The sequence below is a fragment of the Meriones unguiculatus genome, chromosome 1 (assembly GCF_030254825.1).
Source record: "Meriones unguiculatus strain TT.TT164.6M chromosome 1, Bangor_MerUng_6.1, whole genome shotgun sequence".
Taxonomy (NCBI): Eukaryota; Metazoa; Chordata; class Mammalia; order Rodentia; family Muridae; genus Meriones; species Meriones unguiculatus.
Window position 1 is genome coordinate 161,517,198 of NC_083349.1, and position 15,467 is coordinate 161,532,664.

Genomic DNA, 15,467 nt, shown 5'->3' on the forward strand with positions numbered 1-15,467 from the left:
TGATACGTTTTCTTTTTTTTTTTTTTTTTAAACCATCATCACTGGGAAGAAAAGAATGAAGCTGGAGGGCTGGAGGGCTGGGAGCCAGACACCTGGTCTGCTGTCTTCCCAGGCCCAGGACGGCTCCTTCATCCGCCTTATCTTCATTGGGGACAAGGACACTTTTACAGCTGTGCTTCGTCACCTTAGCGGTCTTAAATTATTCAAATTCGCGCTGCCGTGGGTGGAGGCAGAGCCATTTTTTTTTTGTTAAGAACTTCTCAGCAGTGCTAGGGTGCTGTACTGTACCATGAAGGAGGAAGACTACTGCATCTTAGGATCTGAATGAATGGATGAGGTTAGCTCTGTGTGTATAATTACCATACCGAAGACACTGGAAAAACTAAGTGGGGGGGAAGGAATGGAGGTGGGAAGAAGAAAGGGAGAGAGAGAAGAAAACAAGGAGAGAGAACAAGAATAGACATTGCATTGTAAAGATCAGCCACACCCTCTCATTCTTCACTGGCAATCAATAAATAAAAACAAAAACAAAACAAAACAAGACCCAGCAACCACAGCCCTCAGGACTGAGCTGAAGCCTCTATGGATGCTGCTCTTTCTCTTTGTACATTCACCAGGCTTGACAACCTTGGGGATAGTAACACTGTCCTTGGCAGGCCTTAGGTGGTCTAGCAAAGCAACAGGGCAGGGAGATAGCATGGCTTATATAGAAGTAGAGCTGCTGAAAGATAGGCCCAGTCCTCTCTGCTCCCTCTCATCTGCTGTAGGAGGACCATGATGGTGATTTGAAGGGAGCTTGGATGGTCCAATCATTTGCAGGAGGAGTCCAGTCTAGGCTATTTCAGACTTAGATACAGGAAGTGTCTTGTAAACTCTAGAGCATGAAAGAGATCTGGGAGCCACACAAAGGGGCTGCCTTTTCCTCTTACGGCTGCCTGGGGTCTGGCCTCTCAGACTCTACTGTGCACACGAGCACACACCTCCCAGCTCCTCCACGCACCTCACTTTGCTCCTCGGGCACTCAGCCACACAGCTCCGCGGTGAGTGAGTTCTTTGCACTCTCGAGCTGTACTCTGAGGACGCGTGGGTCCTCTTGAGGCCACCCCAGTGCGTTTTCCTGTGCTCTGCCGAGAAGAGCTGAGGGTGCCGTCCAAGCTGAGCAGAGCCGGTATTGTGGTTCCCCAACTTTCTTCTCCACATCGGGAAATGAAGGTTATAAGTAGCTACAGCCTCAGCTCAGGCTAGGGCACATTTGTGACTCCAGAGGCCACTGGGGCCGCTTCAGATCTGGAAGGCCAGCTACCTTTACTGAGTTTTGGTTTTCTTATCTGTAACGTTTATCACATCGGAGTTTAATCTCCCCGGAAGTCACAGCACACGGCCTCTGTGGCGTTGGTCAGGTTGCGTGATCGGGAGAACACCTCCCTGCTCTCTGTGGAGCCAGGCACGCAATTGCACTCGGATCTCCTCTAAGACATTTTAACAGCTAACCTTTTGGGATAAACCAAAGATGCAAATGCTTACCACACTTTCATTAGCATAAGTGCTAATGTAATGCAGCTGTCCCAAGGCTATAAAACACTGACGACTGTGTCTCTGCTTGGCACGTGGAATATTATTTTTTCTCTTACTTGATTCAGTGCTCAACTTTGTCGTTATTTGAGTTGGAATTTTAGATTGGTGCATTTTAATGCACTCTACTATTAAGGCTTGTTGGACAGCAGTGAGAAAATATTTTTGTTCTCACGATGCAATCTTGGCCCAGGTAGCCACTGGGCAAAATATGATTTACACAAATATTATCATTTCTGGAGCGTGTACTAAAAAGAAACCCTGAGGTGGATCTGGAGAAAATTTCTTCCTCAGCGTGGGGTTATCTGGGCAAGGCTGGCATTTAAGGATGGACCTTTTCAACTCCCCTCCTCTCTGAAAACACACCACTTTCCTGAAGTCCCCTATTCCCGGGGGCTAGTTCTTTTCCAGGGAAAGAAAAATTCCATCAGCTATCTCCCGAGTTCTCTTGGCAAGTAGAAGGCAAGATAGGGAGAGGAAACCGCAGCTGTGGGTTTGGATTCTGAGTGAAGCTGATCCCGAATGTCCCTTGTCTGTTTTTGTCCAGAACAAAGAGGTGACTTGCAAGAGAGAGAAGTGCCCGGTGCTGTCGCGGGATTGCGCGCTGGCCATTAAGCAGAGGGGTGCATGCTGCGAGCGCTGCAAAGGTGAGTTTATCCCTGGCCGCTTCATCTCACGGCACCTCTGTTTCTCTTTATTTCACCCCTCTTTCCATCCGGCTCTTGGCTGGCACGCAGGTGGGCGTCAGGAGGGAAACTGAAGCCCGGGTACACAGGACTGGCACGGGAGCTGCCAGGATGTGAAGGGGGATGTGGAGGGTGGAGGAGACAAGCTGATCCGCACATTTGGTATGTTTTCTGAGGCAAGTTGTTGAAACGCCGTGACAGCGAAGATGCAAACACGACGCCTATGCACATCTGCACACATGCGCACGGGCGTGTTTTTGTCGAGAAGTTTCAACACTTGGTTTTTCCAGGCTGCACGCTCTCCTAGCCCTCTTCTGCCAGAGGAGTCTTTAAACCCAAACTTTTATCATTTTGGTTCCTATTAAATCTTTTTTTTTTTTTCTTCCCAAATTAAATCTCTGTTCCACCCCAACCCCGCTCGTCTTTGAAGCGGTCCTGAAGTATCCTGCCCCAACCCTGGTGCCCTCACGCTTGTCTGGAATGCTGTCTAGCGGCGCCTGCTGCTGGCTCTAGCCCAGGTCTTTCCTACCAGCCTGGCCAGAGGCTGCAGGCAGCACCCGAGGCTCCCGGCTCTCGCCTGACACTTGCCCCAGCTGCTTTCTGCGGCACGTAATCCACGCAGATGGCTTAGTTCCGTGGTTCCCATTTTTTGTTATTCTGTTTTAGCGCAGGAGCCTGTCCCTAGAAGTCAGAAGTGAGGCCTGACGCTGTATGGTGTGGGAATTCGGACCTGTAAGGACACCTGAAACTCAAGCCAGGGCTTCAGGGTGTATGCTCCAGAATCACGCTGTTGAGTCACAACACAGCAGTACGTGTAGGAGTGGAGGCTCCCCAAAGGTTCCTCAGGACCTCAGAAAATGCTAGGCTATTTGTAAATAGTCTTTGCAGATATTGATCTATCAAGAAGAGGTGATACTGAGTTAAGGTGGCCCCAAATCCAATGTGACCTGTATCGTTTCGAGAAGAAGAGATGGACACAGAGACCAGGGTCATGGCCCAAGGAAACAGAGGCCGGAGTAATCTGAGCTGGAAGAGGCAGGGGTGTACAGTCCCCGGAAGCTTTCCATGTGGAGATGCAGGTCACCACCTTAATTGTTGACTCCTGGTCCACCGCTGGGAGAGACCAAATTTCTACTATCATTTTAAAACTATTGATTTTAATTGACACATAATATCTTTGTATAGTGTAAGCATGATGCAGTGATGTGCATCTAGGATTAAGCAGATTAGGGCAGTTAGTGTGTCTGGCGCCTCAAACATTTAGTTACATTTAATATCTTTTTATTTTTTCTTCTTAAAAACCGTATTTCATTCACATGTTTTGATCAAACCTGGCCCCAAATTCCTTTCTCTCCAACTTTTCCCATATCCCTCACACCACAGATTTTCTCTCCCAACTTCATGTACTTTATGAATGCACGAATGAACTTACTAAGTTCACCTAGTGCTGCTAGTATGTATAGGGCCAGCCACTGGACAGTGGGAAAGCTGCTAGAGGCCTCGACTCTCCTCCACCCCCATATCCATCAACTGCCGAGAGGTCCCTGGCCAGGAGAGGAGCTCTGTGGGCCCTTCCTCTATCCATGATGGAGTTTTGACAGGCTTGACCTTGGCAGCCTTGTTTGCATAGTCTCAGTCACTGAGAGCTCATGGGCAACAACCCATCCTGTCCAGAAAACACTGTAGACATTCTCCACAACCCCGGGCCCTTAAAATCTTTTTGTTCCCTCTTCTCCGATGATCCTTGGGCCCTGGCAGGGGGTGGTGTGATACAGACGTCCCACTTAGGGTTGAGCGCTCAACAGTCTCTGTGCTTTGACCAGCTGTGAATGTTTGTATTAATCACCATTAAGAAGAAAAAAGCTGTTTCAACACGAGCAGAGAGCTATACCAAAGTTTGGGTATAAAGATCTGATGTTTATACATTGATGACCTGTTCTTTTTGTAGAATAACAGTAGTAGTTTCTACCCCAGGGCTTGTAACTTAGTCAACCTTGGCTTCTTGGGCTGGTAATGATATCCTGCATGAGTTCAGTCTTGTGGAGCAGATCTTAAATATAACCATAAGGTGGTCGATTACTTCCATAACATTTGTGCCACTATTGCACCAAAGGGCATATCTTGCCAGGCTGATCATTATTGTCCTTTCGGAATTTATAGTTGAGTAAAACCATTGATTACTTTTCTTCTTTTCCTCTGACACCATGAAAACTAGCCAGTGGGGATGACATTTCCAGATCAGTGCCAGCATGATTCTTCCACATTCTATGACTTATGTATGTGGTGTCTTCAACAATAAGGTCTTAGTATCAAGCTTTAGAGAGTAATCAAGACCAATGTTAGTAGGCTAAATTGTTTTCAGGGTTTAGGCTCCCACTCACCAACAGTGTCAAGGGAAGTAGTTCATGCTAGGGTTTGGGCCTTTTGTTTGATAGTTTATTGTATCTTGCATAGGTATTATCCCCCTATATTGGGCAACTTCATTTAAACTCTCACACACAGACACTTATATATGTGATAGTATATATTCTGCATACTGTTGTAGAGATTATATATATGTATATATGTTTACATATAATATGATATGGTATAATATAATATCATATAGAGATATAGATAAAAATCTTTGTAGTAGTTTATGGAATTTTTTGGGTATATACCCAAGAATGGTAGAGTTGGATCATACGATAGGTCTATTTTTAACTTTTTACGGAACTTCCACACTGATTTCCATAGTGATTGAACCAGTGTGCATTCTAGCAACAGTGCTAAATGAATGCAATATTGAACTACTCTCTCTGTATAAAGAAGCTTCTAAAACAGGTTTCCATATGACTTTTTAAAAGGTCTGCGGTTACTTACCTTCTCTTCCACTCTGCCTTCCATTCCCATCTACTTATCCCTTCCTCTCCCATTGTCCCTTTTCCCCCTATGTATTCCCTTTTGTCCTACTGTTTCCCTTGCCTTCAAATCTCTCTCCTTCCACGTCCTTTCTGGCTTTCTGACTTCTACAGGCACTCCAATTTAAACACACACATTCAAAGATCCACACAGGAGAGCTACTGTGTGGTATTTGTGTGAGCCTGGTTCCTCACTCACAATGATTGTTCCCGGCTTCTTTCATTCACCTGTAAATTCTATTTTGCTTTACAACTGAATAACATTCTAGCTGAACCAGTTTGCGTCCTCACCAACAGTAAATAATTGTTTTTCTTTCCTCACATCATATACCGGTATTTGTTTTGTTGTTGTTGTTTTTTTGTTTTAATGGTAGCCATTCTGTCTGTCATAGTTATGATGAAATCTTGAAATAGTTTTACCTTACATTTCCGTGATGGTTAAGGTGCTGAATATTTTCAAAAATATTTCTTAGACATTTGAATCTCTCTTTGTTTTTTAGTAATTTTAGTACTTTAGTTTTAGTACTTTTAGTACTTTTAGTTTTTTAGTACTTTTGTTCAGTTTCATAGCCTATTTTTAAATTGGGTTGTTTTCCTGGTATTTAGTGTCTTGAGTTCTTTGTATATTCTAGGCACTAATTCTGTCATAGATAGATAGATAGATAGATAGATAGCACTCCATGGGCTCCACTTCACTCTGTTGATTGGTGTTTCTGTGGTGTACAGAGCTTTTTAGTTTTATATTGGTCAGTTGTTGTTCTAATTCATGTGTTAGTACAGCCCTATTCAGAAATCCTTACCTGAGCCTAGAAGTTGAAGTATACTTTCTACTTTTTCTTTTTGTAGATTTAGAGTATCAGCTCTTACGCTGAGGTCCTCCATCCATTTGGGGTGTATTTTGTGCAGGGTGAGAAATAAGTATCTAGTTTTATCTTTTTCCATGTAGCTATCTAATTTATTCAGCATTATTTGTGGAAAAGTCTGTCTTTTCTCCGGTGAGCATTTTGGACATCTTAGTCAGAAATTAGATAGATATAGGTTTCATGGCCTTGTATCTGACCCCTCATTTCCATTCCATTCATTAGTGAGTCTGTTTTTAGGCCAGTGCTATGATGTTTTAGCAGCTATACCAGTATAACTTAAAATCAGATTCTGTCATATTTTCAGTAGTTCTTTCATGGTTTATGATAGTTTTGACTATTCTCTCTCTCTCTCTGTCTCTCTTTCTCTCTCTCTCTCTCTCTCTGTGTGTTTTTCTATATCCAACACTCCAATTTCTGAGAAGAATTGCATTACAATTTTGACAGGAATTGCACCGAATCTGTATATTACCTTTGCATTTTAGCCATTTTTGATAAACTAATCTTACTGATCCGTAAGTATAGGAACATCTGGTTTCTTTTTCAGTTTTCCTTAGAAAGGTTTCAATATTTTCATCATACAAGTCTTTCGCTTTCTTAGATTGATTCCAAGATTTTTTTTTTCTTTTGAGGCTATTGTGACTGTTTTCCTGATTTCTTTCTTGGTCTACCTGTCATTGATACACAAGAACAATAGTGACTTCTTTGTGCTAATTTTCTCTCCTGCCATCTTACTGGAAGTGTCTACCGGCTGTATTTTCTGGAAGAGGGATAGGGTCTTTTATGGATATAATCATATCATATGTAAATAAGGCTACTTTAACTACTGAATCCTTTCTTATTTGCAAGCCCTTTATCTCCTTTTCTTGTTTTATTTGTCTAGCAAAGACTTCAGCCAGCATATCAGCCAGGAGGAAGGATGTCGATTCTTGTCCCTGACATTTGAGGAGAAATGCATCAGGGTTTTTCTTAGTATGATGATGCCTGGGCAGCTTGTTGGACATTACCTTTACTATGTTGAGATATCGCCCCTCAATGTCAAGATTCTCTCGGACTTTTATCATGAAAAGATTCTGGATTTTGTCAAAAACATTTTCTGCATCTACTGAGAGGGGCATGCGGTTTCTGTCCTTGGGTTTATTTATGCAGCGAGTTACATTTATTGATTTGCATATGTTGAACTGTCCCTCTACTACTCGGATAAAGCTGTCTTGATTGTGCTGGATAATCTTTCCAATGTGCTCTTGAATTCCATTTGCAATGTATGGTTTTTATGTCTATGTTCATCACAGAGATTTGTCTATAATTTTCCTTTCTTTTGTTGTGCCTTTATTTGGCTTACATATTAGTATAAATCTGGGTTTGTGAAAGGAATTTGGAAGTATTCTTTGCTTTTTCTAGTCTATCTATAGAATAATTTTACTTATTCTAAAGGTCTGGTAAATTCAGAGCCTTGGGTATTCTGATTGGGAGATTTATTTATTTATTTGTTGTTGTTTTTTAAATCTCAGTCCTTGTGATAGATATGTTTACATTTTTATTTATTTTTTGTTTGTTTAACTTTGGTAAGTCATATGCTTTAAGACATCCATTTTTGCTCTTGGAGAGGACCTGGGTTCTCTCTCCAGCACCCATACGTGGCTCACAAACATCTGTAACCCTAGTTGCTTGGATTCCAGTGTCATTTTCTGACCTTCTTAGGCATTGCACACACATGGTGCACATACATGCACGAAATCACAACATCCAAATACATAGGTAAAGAAATACATCTTTTTAAAAAGCTTTAAAAAGAAGTTCATGTTTAATGTTTTTCAATTTTGTGGACCATGGCTTTGAGGCATGCTCTTACTGTTTTTCTGGGTTTCATTACTGTCTGTTGTACTGTCTCCTTTTTCAGATCTAGTTTTATCAGTTTGGGTGTTTTTTGTTTTGTTTTTGTTTTTTTTCTTTCTTTTGGTTTGTTTGGCTAAAGGTTTGTCAATCTTATTAATATTTTCAAAGAACTAGCCCTTCATTTCATTGATTCTTTCATTTCTATTTTATTAATTTATTCTTTGATCTTATTTATTTCTCCCCATCTGGCTTTGAGAGGTATCTGTTCTTATTTTTCTAAGGCACTTCAGGTGCATCAGTAAGATTTTTACATGGGTTCTCTCTGATTTTCTGATGTAGGCACTCTAGCTACAAACTTGTCTTATTTGTAGGACTGCCTGAATTGTGACCCTTAGATTTTGGTATATTGTGTTTTCATTTTCATATGGAAGTTTTTGATCAGTGCTTGAGATTTAGTCTTGGAGCCACTCACTGCTGTTCTGCAGCTGAATATCAGATGCAGTCCTAGATCAGCTGTCGTAGATATGGCTTCTGAACACAAAAAGGAACCACCCACAGCAGGTTCTTGCTCTAGTTCCTCAGAAGTTGAAGTTGGAGTACCAGCAAGGGCCAAAGATGAGAATAATCATTGGGGTTCACAAACGCTCAGCAAATGATTTTAACTGGCAGAGTTAGAATTCTATGGGGTAGAGGATTGCTCTTTTAAGAGTACACTAGTAACTCAGGTACAGACATCCTCAGATGTCTGTGGTTTGGGGTCATGAGAGTTAGGAGTAGATACATTTATTATTTATTAATATTGGAAATGTTAAAAAATCCTTGACTTTAGTTGTTTTGAACTAGACAATAAACTATGGTTACTTGAAGTCATCCCACTGTGCTGTTGAGTACCAAAACATTCTTTTCTCATAAGTATATTATTACATCCAATAACCAACTTTTTTTTATTTTCCTTCCCTTTTTGTGTCCAGCCTCTGGGAATCTACTTTCTATTTCTGTTTCCACTATTGTAAGCTCCCATGTTTTCATCGATATTCATGGTAGCAAGGGAGTGGTGCTGTTTATACATACAGCAACCTGTGGCCACAAAAGGAATTCCTAAGAATTCCAAGGACTTTTGCAATATCTGAAGTGTGCAAACTTTTCTTCTTGTTCATCTACTTTGTCTTTACTCTATCTTTCAATTATCCTACTTTTCTAAGAGAAAAAGATACCTAAGTTACATATAATTCTAGAACATTCTGTTGGAATTGAATTAACTCCAATAGACCCAAGAATAAACCAATGGATTCAGCATCTTGAGTTCTGAGAGTGAGGCCCTTCAGGAAAAGTCAAGATTTCCAAAGGTCCTCTCTACTATTAGCAGAATATCCAGGAATCTGAAACCTGGTGTTCCTAACTGGATGAACAATCTATGAAAATAGCCTGGTTTCTTTGAGTTACCCAAGAGTAAGTCTCTTGTTGACATCCTTTGTCCTTAGGGAATCACAAACATAGTGAGTTTTCCTCAAGAGCCAATGAACCACAGGAAAAATTGGTTAAAATGCCTTGCCAGCAGTGACGATGAATTACAAAGACTGTCCTCTTTATCAAAATCGAAAGCACAAAGTATTAAAGAAGCATGTACTTTCGGCCAGGTATTGACTCTTCACTCTGTAAATGAGAGAGGCATTGGCAGAGCCACATTTTGCGTTATGAAAATATCGTAACACTGAGGGGTTTTCTTGATGCGCATAGCATCACATGGTAGATGACAGAGGTGGGGACAGACATAGGTGGGTCCGACCCTCTAACTCGTAGAAGCTGCGTCTGTAACTATGGGCCTAGGTGTCTATGTTCTCAAGCTCTCACATCCTCCGTCCCCATCGGTGCTCCACACAGGTTGAGGCGGGACAACTCCTGATCCCAGAAGAAGGAGATGAGTAGAAGGACACCTTCTACTGGGACGTGGCAGCCTCAGTCTTCGGAGCTGAGAGTGAATATAGGTCCCAGTCACGCACTGCTGGAGTAGAAACTTGTGCTGTGTGGCTGGGAGGCCATAGTTTTTCTCTGACCCTTTGCTCCCTTTCTACTTTGAAAATTTTAGGATGATGACATGGGAACCAAAGCCAAACAGCCCCTAACGACCAAGAAAATCTAACTCAGATGTTGGCATGCTGGTGAATGCATGTCAAAGGTCTTTCTCCGTTACTCAAGTTGTGAATAAGTGGATGAGGGGAGACTTGGATTCCCAAACAGACTAACCACCTCCCATCATTTCTCGGGGCATTTTTGTTTTTTACATTTTCTTTCTTGGCTGTTTCTTCACTTGTTCCTTAGCTTAGTTATGTTTAATTTTTAACCTTAGTTAGATAACAGCACATTCATACGCCAACACACTAAGCGTTGAAACAGGAAAGGAAAGCAAGTGTTTCTGATCTGACCAAAACCCACCCCGCTCTGAAGCAACTGTTATCAATTTTTTATGACCATCCCAGCACTTTTGCAGGTTTTTATGATGTAATTCTGCATGTGCACTTTTCTTGTACAGAAATGGAATGGAGTACATACATACTCCATTGCAGTTTGCTTTCAAAACCTCAGTAATACGAATAGCAAGGAATTTTTCCAGTCCAGGCCATGCTTTCTCAGTTGTATGGAAGTTCTATGGAAGTGATGTGCAATAGTTCACTTACCATCTCTCATTTGATAAATGTTTAGATAGTCAGCTTTTACCAAGCAGTCAAGGAATCAACCTGTGAGTTCTGCTGTGTGCGTGTGTTTTAGTTCGTTAGAAGACGGTGACCTAGGAATCCGGGCCTGGGGAGGTGTGCGTGCGGTCCACTACAGTGGATGGCACTAATGGCATTTTCTTCAGAATTTGTGAGCTGTTTTTCCCTAAATGATGAGGAAGCACGGTTGGGATATGCTCTTTCCATGGATACAGAAGTGCGGTTCTAGAATTAGATAAAATTAGGAGACAGGCTTTTGAAAGAGGGGGAATCCTGCCTGCTGTTATTCCTGTGGCTGTCTGTAGCTCTTGAACCTTCTTAAACTGTTCCATAAATTGGGGATGAAACATTCAAATATATGAGCTTTATAGGGACTGTTATCATTCAAACCACCAAAGAGCTTCATATATCTTTAGGCTTATGCTTATATTTTGTTTTATGAGCTTGTCATGTGTTTGGGTTACTTCTATTATTAAGATGTGTAGTTCATATGTAATTATGCAAAGCTTAGTTTTACTCCTTTATGAGTGATTACAGGCTTTGATGTTTGTGTGTTGGGCTGTATGGCCTTGACCCTTCTCTATGGGTAACTTTAAGAGTGATTGCTGTTCCTTGCTAGAGACCAGGGGACGATCAGGTACTCAACTCTCCAGTAATGACATTCTCACAAGAAGAATTCATTTTAGAAATGTTGATCATTTTGTTCTGAAAACTTTCCTGCTTGCACCTTCTAAGAGCTTTTGCCCTAAGGCCCATGAACATTGTAGACATCTTACTGTAATATCCCTGTGGGATTTGAGGTGTGGTTATCTGGTGAATTTTTTTAAGCTTTGCCTTTTTATTGATTATATATTTTCTTACTGGATTTTTAAACTTTTATTAATTACCTTTATTCACTTTGTATACCCCCATAAACCCCACCCTCCTCACCTCTTAATCCCACCTTCCCTCCTCCTTCTTCATGCATGCCCCTCCCCAAGTCCACTGGTAGGGGAGGTCCCCCTCTCCTTCCTTCTGATCTTAGTCTATCATATCTCATCAGGAGTGGCTGCATTGTCATCTTTTTTGGCCTGGTAAGGCTGCTCCTCCCTCAGGGGGAGGTGATAAAAGAGCAGGCCAATCAGGTTATGTCAGAGGCAGTCTCTGTTCCCATTACTATAGAACCCACTTGGACACTGAACTGCCATGGCCTACATCTGTGCAGGGGTTCTAGGTTATCACTATGCATGGTACTTGGTTGGAGTATGAGTCTCTGGAAAGACCCCTGTGTTCAAATTTTCTGGTTTTGTTGCTCTCCTTGTAGAACTCCTGTCTTCTCCAGATCTTACTATTTCCCACTTCTTTCATAAGATTCCATGTACTCTGCCCAACAATTGGCCATAAGTCTCAGCATCTGCTTTGATAGTCTGCAGGGCAGAGCCTTTCAGAGGCCTTCTGTAGCAGGTTCCTAACTTGTTTCCTGTTTTCTTCTTCTTCTGATGTCCATCCTCTTTTCCTTTCGGGATGGGGATTGAGCATTTTAGTCAGAGTCCTCCCTCTTGGTTAGTTTCTTTAGATGTACAGATTTTAGTAGGTTTATCCTGTATTATACTCACTCATATAGACATATCTGGTGAATTTTAAGAACTTCCCCCATTTGTTATCTTCCAGGAAGTGCCAGTGGCACCTGTCTTCCCTCCTTACTGGAGACTAGTGTAGGATATTGTTGCTTGTCCAGTAATCTCTACAAGAGTGAGGTGATTTCTCTTAGAACCTGGTCAAGTTAAATCTTTCAGTTGCCATGGTGTTATAAAGATAAAGCAAAGAGTGTTCATGTCTCCAATGCTAGCTGGTGGGGAGAGTAACCTGGAATGGCAGGCTAAAGTGAGCAGGAAAGGAAAGGGACATCTGCTGGACAGGATCAGGAGGTGTGCTGGACCAGTGACCAGGACAGATGGCTGAGGAGCTATTGTAGAATAGGCAATGCATCATTGGAAGCAAGAAGGAATTAGTCACAGGAAGTAGTCACAACCACAGGGGCTAGTCTGTGGAAGGCTCCCTCATGAGGGTTCAGGTCTACACCAAGGCATGGAATAGTTCCTCGAAATTATTCTCGTGCCAGATCACCCAAGAACTGACTGTGTTAAAACACCAGTTCCCAGGCTTCCCTTCAGGCCTGCTGAATCACTACTAATTTAAAATAGGTTCTTGTTTGTTGATTAGCTAGGGAAGAGAAGGGCCAGACAATAATGTAACTCAGTCTTTTCTTTTTTTTCCTTTTTTTAAAAAAATTATTTATTTATTAATTACAGTTTATTCACTTTGTATCCCAGCTGTAGCCCTTCTCCAACCCTTCCCAATACCACCCTCCCTCATCTCTTCCCATGCCCTCCCCAAGTCCACTGATAGGGGAGGTCGTCCTCCCCTTCCCTCTGACCCTAGCCTATCAGGTCTCATCGGGACTGGCTGCATTTTCTTCCTCTGTGGCCTGGTAAGGCTGTTCCCCCCTCAGGGGGAGGTGATCAAAGAGCCAGCCACCGAGTTCATGTCAGAGACAGTCCCTGTTCCCCTTACTCGGGAACCCACTTGGACACTGAGCTGCCATGGGCTACATCTGTGTAGGGGTTCTAGGTTATCTCCATAAAAGCTCCTTGGTTGGAGTATCAGTCTCAGAAAAGACTCCTGGAAACAGATTTTTTGGTTCTGTTGCTCTCCTTGTGGAGCTCCTGTCCTTCCTGGTCTTTCTATCTCCCCCTTCTTTCATAAGATTCCCTGCACTCTGCCCAAAGTTTGGCTCTGAGTCTCAGCATCCGCTTTGACACCTTGCTGGGTAAATTCTTTCAGAGTCCCTCTGTGGTAGGCTCCTGTCCTGTTCCCTGTTTTCTTCCTCTTCCGATGTCTGTCCTGTTTGTCTTTCTGAGTGGGGATTTATCATTTCACCCCGGGTCCTCCTTATTGTTTAGCTTCTTTAGGTCTACAGATTTTAGTATTTTTATCTTATATGTCTGATATCTACTTATTAGTGAGTATATACTATGTTTGTCTTTCTGCTTCTGGGATGGGGCTAGAGAGAAGGCTCAGTGTTTGAGGGTACTTGTTGCTCTTTCAGAGGATAATTTCCCAGCACCCACATGGTGGATTATAACCATCTGTAACTCCAGCTCCAGCAGATATGAACTGGAGTTCATTTCTTCTGGCCCTATGGGCACCAGGCACATACATGGTACATACACATACATGTAGGTGTAACTTAGTCTTATCTTAACTTGTAGTCATTTTTCCTCTGAAAAGGATGTTGAGATGGAAGAGGATGTGGGTGAGTAGGTCTGCTGGAGGGCAGAACTGTGGCCATTCCTTCTTCCAAAAGTCTCCTCAGAAAGGCTCTGTCACTATGCATCTGTGACTTTCTGCACTCACAGCCCTACTTATCCTGATGATATTGATCAGATCTTCCACTTATTCTTGAACTCAATGGTGTTACCAAGCCACATGCCAGCTAGTTATGAACTGTGCTTTTAACTGCTTGTTCCTAACTTTATGAACCCAGAATAGTAAAAGTAAGTAAATTGTAGCTAATTCTTTTAGCATACTCTCAAGATTGTTTTTCTTCTTATTAATAAGGTTTATAAATTTGTATCCAAATAGCCTAATAACTAGGCAAAAGATTAACCTAATTTGAGGAAGCTCAGTATTTTTTGATGAAAACAGATGAGATCACTGGGAGTCAGGCAGATGGTTTTGGCAGCTTTTCCATATTTACTTGGACTGAAATCACCCATTAATTTGGGGTTCTTTCAAGAACAATAAAGTATCTGTTATCTGAATATATGTTAGGGAATCATAAATGAATAAGGTGTGTTTCCAACTTTATAGGTCAAACTCCATCCTCTTTTTTCATAGAACACATGAAATATTAATTGTCCACAACGCTTTGATGAAAGATAGAAAAAAAAATAGTGGATCGTTTGTCAAATAGTGTTTATTTTCCACCATCCAGCCTTTGATTCCTTTGTGCTTTGTCTTGTTTTTGGTGGGTTTGTAGGCCATGGATTCCATTTTTTAACTTTCATATTTGATTGAAACATGTCTTATGATGTCTCATAAAAGGAAAAGGAAGGTTTGCGGGAAATTTTTATTTAAACTTGACACAAGCTAAAGTCGTTTGGGTGGAGGGACCCTCCGTTGAGAATTGGGCCTTGGGTAAGCCTGCAGGCATATTCTTAATTGGTGATTGACAGGGGTTGGCCCATCCCAACATGGGTGGTGCCATTCCTGGGCTGGTGGTCCCAAGTTCTATAAGAAAGCTGGCTGAGCAAGTTACGATAGCCAAGCCGGTAAGCAGCACCGCTCCGTGGCCGCTGCATCAACTGCTGCCTCCAGGTTCTAGCCCTGTTTGAGTTCCTGTCCTGACTTCCACTGATGATGTACAGCGATGTGGAAGTGTAAGCTGAACAAACCTTTTTCTCCCCAGCTTGCTTCTGGTCATGGTGTTTCCTCATAGCAACAGTAACTGTAACTAAGACTGAAGGGATGAACTAGAGAGTCGCTCCTCAAACCAGCCTTCCCTAGTTCTGATAAATAAGAATGCGATATTCCCGGGAATGAGAAGGGAATCGGGTTCACTTGTATAGACAGATAAGAGTCAAAGAAGGTCACGACTAATAGCAATGCCTTGAACACTGTTGATTACGGGCTGCTGTTCAAATAGTGCAGGTTATGTAAAAGGTGGTTTCCTTCCAGCCAAACTTCTCTTGGCAGTCATAGCCATGTATTGACTGTTCCCTAAACAAATAGCATTCCTTCACCCACCTTTGTGTTTTCCTTCCACCTTGACCTAACCAATTTGCCAGGTAGTAAGGTGTGTGATCCATCTAGGCTGCTTGCTCCAGGTTTTATGCACCAAAAAGGAAGGGCCTACTTTTG

The 15,467-nt window shown here is 42.2% G+C and overlaps 1 protein-coding gene across 1 annotated transcript in view; it reads left to right on the top strand.

The window, feature by feature from the left end:
* Bmper (BMP binding endothelial regulator) overlaps positions 1–15,467 on the top strand; it is a 236,489-nt gene that overhangs the window by 28,186 nt on the left and 192,836 nt on the right. Inside the window, exon 3 of the mRNA XM_060371035.1 lies at positions 2,120–2,219. Coding sequence (XP_060227018.1) covers positions 2,120–2,219 — 100 coding nt within the window. The remainder of the gene's footprint in view (positions 1–2,119; positions 2,220–15,467) is intronic.